Raw genomic sequence first — 4,781 nt, forward strand, 5'->3', positions numbered from 1 at the left:
TTGTGACTCGTAATTGTTTTATATGCACAATAATATGACATCGCTTATAAAACACTAAACATTTAATAACGCTACTGCTAATTTTGTTACAACACCATATTCAAAAGTATGAATTCATGGAATGCAGTCTTGTTGCCAATCGCTATTACAAAAAGTCCTGTTGCCGAAACGTGCTAATATATTACACTATTCCTCCCTACAAAATTCCAAAAAAGTACTATAATTTATTTTTGTATAATATGTGTCAGTAACCCAGTCTGTCTGGTGCTTGTCGTATTCTATGAGGGTGCTTGTAAGCACCACTATTGTTGTTGATTTCCCGAGATGTCACGTTCTGATTTTCTTTACTATTTGCTTTAGGGTTTTCTTCTACTGTTCCAATATTTTCTTTTTCTAGCTGCCCTTTTTTCGCTTTTTCTCTAGAATTGTCTATTTCTGGGATGTATGGCCAAATTTCCTGTGATTCCAACGTTTTGCTATCATAATTACTACGATAATTACTGTCTTCGTCTTCCAATTCTTTTAACTTGAACATATCCTCATTATGACAGCTCCATATTTGATCAATATGCCTTTTCCATACTACACCAGTCTCTTTTATTTTGCACAAATATACACTGTAACCTATTTTATCAAGTACCAGTGCTTCAACCCATTTTTCATTTCGATCACGGTAGTTTCTGACCATAACGTTTTCCCCAAGCTCAAAACCTTTCCTACATTTTCCTCTGTAATTCCTTTCTTGATCAGTTTGGTGGTTTTTCCCTCGTTCTTCTAAACCAGGCCTTAAAAGATCTAATCGGGTACGTAAAGCTCTAACAAACATCAATTTTGCAGGAGTTTCGCCTGTAGTAGTATGAGGTGTATTCCTATAATCAAACAAGGATTTATTAATTATATCTTGAACAGAAAACTTATTAGTGCTCTGTCGTTCACATTTAGAAGTGACTGCTTTTACAATCCAGCTTTTCAGTTTTCACTTAATTCTCTGCGGCACCATTACTCTGGGGGTGATATGGTGGCGTAGGAATATGCTTTACACCATTATTTGTTGTAAACTGATTAAATTCTTCTGAATCAAAAGGTGATCCATTATTCGAAACCAGAGTATGTGGTAATTCAAAACAAGCGAATATTCCTCGCAGTTTTTCTATAGTATTTTGTGCAGTCGTACTCGACATAGGAGCAACCTCAGCCCATTTGCTATGCGCGTCAATCAAAACCATGTACTTTTTCCCATACAAAGGTCCAAAAAAATCGACATGAATTCTTTGCCATGGTTTCTTTGGCCAATCCCAAGGTGTGAGCTTATTTCTGGGGGGCATGGTTTGTGTCTTCGAACAGCCATTGCAAGTTTTAACCAATTTCTCAATTTCTTGATCCAACAAAGGCCACCAAAATATTGATCTTGCTCTAGATTTCATTTTAACTATGCCCATATGGCTGCCATGTAGTTCTTTTAATATCTTTCTTCTTAATTGCACCGGAATAACTACGCGGTAACCTCACAATAAACAACCTTGCTCACAAGTCAGTTCGTTTCTACGATACCAATATGGTTTAATCTCATTCTCTACAGTTGATTTATCTACCTCTGGCCATCCATGTAATACGTAGTGCAATACCCTACTTAAAATTTTATCTCGACGTGATTCAAGAGCCACTTGGTTAAAATCAACTGGTATTTCGCTATTCATTGTCATAAAATTACAAAATGACCATTCTCTTTCTTCCACTGATTCGACCTTTAATGGTAACCTGGATTAGGCATCAGCATTAGCATTTTTTTCCAAATTAATGTGCTTGATTTCAAAATCAAAACCTGATAAATGTAATGACCAGCTTTGCAGCCTAGTTGCTGCCATTTCCGGTATGCTCTTTTTAGGACCAAATATTGAGACTAACGGTTTATGATCTGTAACTAAAATAAAATGTCTTGCTGTCAGGTATTGAGAAAATTTAGTTACTCCAAACATTATGGCTAATGCCTCCTTATCTATTTGAGAGTAGTTTTTCTCACTCTTGGAGAGGGTTCTTGAAGCATAAGCAATGGGTTGTTCTTGCCCATTTGGAAAAACATGAGAAATTACTGTTCCCAGACCATAAGCAGAGGCATCACAAGCAAGTTTAACTGGGAGCGCAGGATCATAATGCGCTAAAACTCTTTCAGAGCACAAACAAACTTTTACTTTCTGAAATTCTTGCTCACAGTTATCCCAAACCCAATGGGCATTTTTGTGCAGTAATTTATACAATGGATGCAGAATATTTGCAAGATTTGGAATAAACGCTCCGTAGTAGTTTATCATACCAATAAAAGCTTTTAACTGTCCTGTATTCTAAGGTCTCGGGACGTTCTAAATAGCTTCAACTTTATCTATTAAAACATTTAAACCTTCACTGCTTATCTTATACCCTAAATACTCAACAGACTTTGAAAGAACATACACTTTGTTTTATTAATGTTAAGTCCACTTTCTGCTAACTTGCTCAAAACTTTTTCTAATCTTCTTAAATGTTCATTTCTATTTTTTCCTGTAATTATAATATCATCTAAGAAACATCCCACGCCATCTAAGCCTTGTAATAATTGATCCATTAATCTTTGGAACATTGATGGTGCAGAAGAGACTCCGTAAGGTACTCTGTGATACCGAAATAGCCCTTTGTGAATACTTATTGTTACCAATTTTTGAGACTCATCATCTAGCAGATCTTGTTGATACGCTTGCGACAAGTCCAGCTTAGTAAATTCTTCACCTCCTTGCAGTTTATTAAATAACTCTTCAATACGAGGCAAAGGGTACCTGTCGATTTCTAAAACTGGGTTTAACGTTACTTTGTAATCCCCACAGATTCTTGCAGTATTGTCTGTCTTAATAACAGGCACAATAGGTGTTCCCCACTCACTGAATTCCACAGGAGATAAAACTCCTAACTGGACCAGTCTATCTAACTCAGTTTCATTTTTTTTCTCTCAGGACAAAAGGCACTGCTCTAGGCTTATAAAATATAGGTTTTTCTTGCTCTTTTAAGTTCAGTTTGAACCCAGGTAGCATCAACTCATCGGATTTTGCTCGGCCGATCATCGACTCCTCCTAAACTCATCGCGTAATGCACGCTGATATCGTTGCGATCAGAATCCGAGAACGGTTTTCGATGAGCTGTTTTTTATCGGAAAACTATATCCTTACGATCAAATTTCCCGATGAAAATTTGCCGAGCTGCATTTCATTGGAAAAAGAGATCGTAACGATCAAATTTTCCGATGAAAGTTTGCCTAGCTACATTTCATCGGAAAAAGAGATCGTAACGATCAAATTTTCCGATGAAAATTTGCCGAGCTGCATTTCATCGGAAAAAGAGATCGTAACGATCAAACTTTCGGATGAAAATTTGCCGAGCGAAATTTCATCCGAAAAAGAGATCGTAACGATCAAATTTTCCGATGAAAATTTGCTGAGCTACCTTCCATCGGAAAAAGAGATCTTAATGATCAAATTTTTTGATGAAAATTTGCCGAGCTACATTTCATCGGAAAAAGAGATCGTAACGATCAAATTTTCCGATGAAAGTTTGCCTAGCTACATTTCATCGGAAAAAGAGATCGTAACGATCAAATTTTCCGATGAAAATTTGCCGAGCTGCATTTTATCGGAAAAAGAGATCGTTACGATCAAATTTTCCGATGAAAATTTGCCGAGCGAAATTTCATCCGAAAAAGAGATCGTAACGATCAAATTTTCCGATGAAAATTTGCTGAGCTACCTTTCATCGGGAAAAGAGATCTTAATGATCAGATTTTTCGATGAAAATTTGCCGAGCTTCATTTCATCCGAAAAAGAGATCGTAACGATCAAATTTTCCGATGAAAATTTGCCGAGTTACATTTCATCTTAAAAAAAAGTAGGTCGTTTAAATTTTCCGATAAAAGTTTTCCCAATCTAAAATTTTTGGAAATCTCCCAACTGTTAAAATAGGATAAGTTTTATTATTCGAATATCCGACTATTGATCAAACGTAAGGCTATACGGATCAACATTCAGGGTTGAGAATCGGAGGAAAAATGACTGAGACTTTGACTCCGAATCCGACTCCTGGATTTTGGAAGGGTTTACTCCGATTTGCTGCAAAATCAATTCAACTTTAACTCCACGATTCCAACCCCGATTACCTCACTGGAATTGCGAACAAAATGAGACTCCGACTCTTGAATGATTTCTCTCTATCTCCAAAACAATTCCATTCTGTTCAATTTGACTCCCAAAATTATCGACTCCGACTCGGTTTGCGGGCAAAATGATCGACTCCGACTCTTCACTAGCTGGCGCCACAAGTATATTCACTGAATAAAATTCTCACTTTCCGTTCAGAAATCTGTCATGGCCTTGCCCCCCGATAGATGGCGCAACAAATGATTTTTCATTTAATACATTATTTTCCTTCTTGCAGAGAGCGTTGTTTGTCTAGTGGTTAGCGAATGAATATCGTATTCCAGAGGTCTAGGGTTCGATTCCCGGCTAAAGCGACTTAGATTGGGCTCATGAATCACGTTCATCAAAAGTTGTTAAATTAGAAATTAACTAAACAAGTTATTAAAGTATATTAAATGATTGTCCCAAATGACGTCATCCGAAAATACCCCTTCTGAAAGTATTAAAGATGGCGGAAGTGTCACGTGATCATCCAAGAAGGCGGACCCATCTTCCCACTGTTCATTTTTTTCCCTCCTGCTTGTCCCTATATCGCGGTTGTTATTACTTCTCATCGTATTTTCATCC

At 37.0% G+C, this 4,781-nt stretch overlaps 1 protein-coding gene across 1 annotated transcript; it reads right to left on the bottom strand.

The window, feature by feature from the left end:
• Positions 1–244: 244 nt before the first annotated feature.
• On the bottom strand, positions 245–1,424 carry LOC129220776 (uncharacterized protein K02A2.6-like). Its single transcript, XM_054855206.1, has 2 exons — positions 1,004–1,424; positions 245–900 (listed from the first exon to the last, which is right to left on the bottom strand). The coding sequence occupies exons 1-2, from the start codon at positions 1,422–1,424 to the stop codon at positions 245–247; spliced, it is 1,077 nt and encodes a 358-aa protein (XP_054711181.1).
• Positions 1,425–4,781: the final 3,357 nt, after the last annotated feature.

The sequence above is a fragment of the Uloborus diversus genome, chromosome 4, assembly GCF_026930045.1.
Source record: "Uloborus diversus isolate 005 chromosome 4, Udiv.v.3.1, whole genome shotgun sequence".
NCBI classification, from domain to species: Eukaryota; Metazoa; Arthropoda; class Arachnida; order Araneae; family Uloboridae; genus Uloborus; species Uloborus diversus.

What these genes read in the sequence shown, in the direction of transcription:
- LOC129220776 (XM_054855206.1), bottom strand. Translation starts at nt 1,424, where the DNA reads ATGAAATCTAGAGCAAGATCAATATTTTGGTGGCCTTTGTTGGATCAA. An exon ending in GCCACCATATCACCCCCAGA is followed by an intron (nt 901 to 1,003) that starts GTAATGGTGCCG and finishes TTTCTGTTCAAG; the next exon opens with ATATAATTAATAAATCCTTG.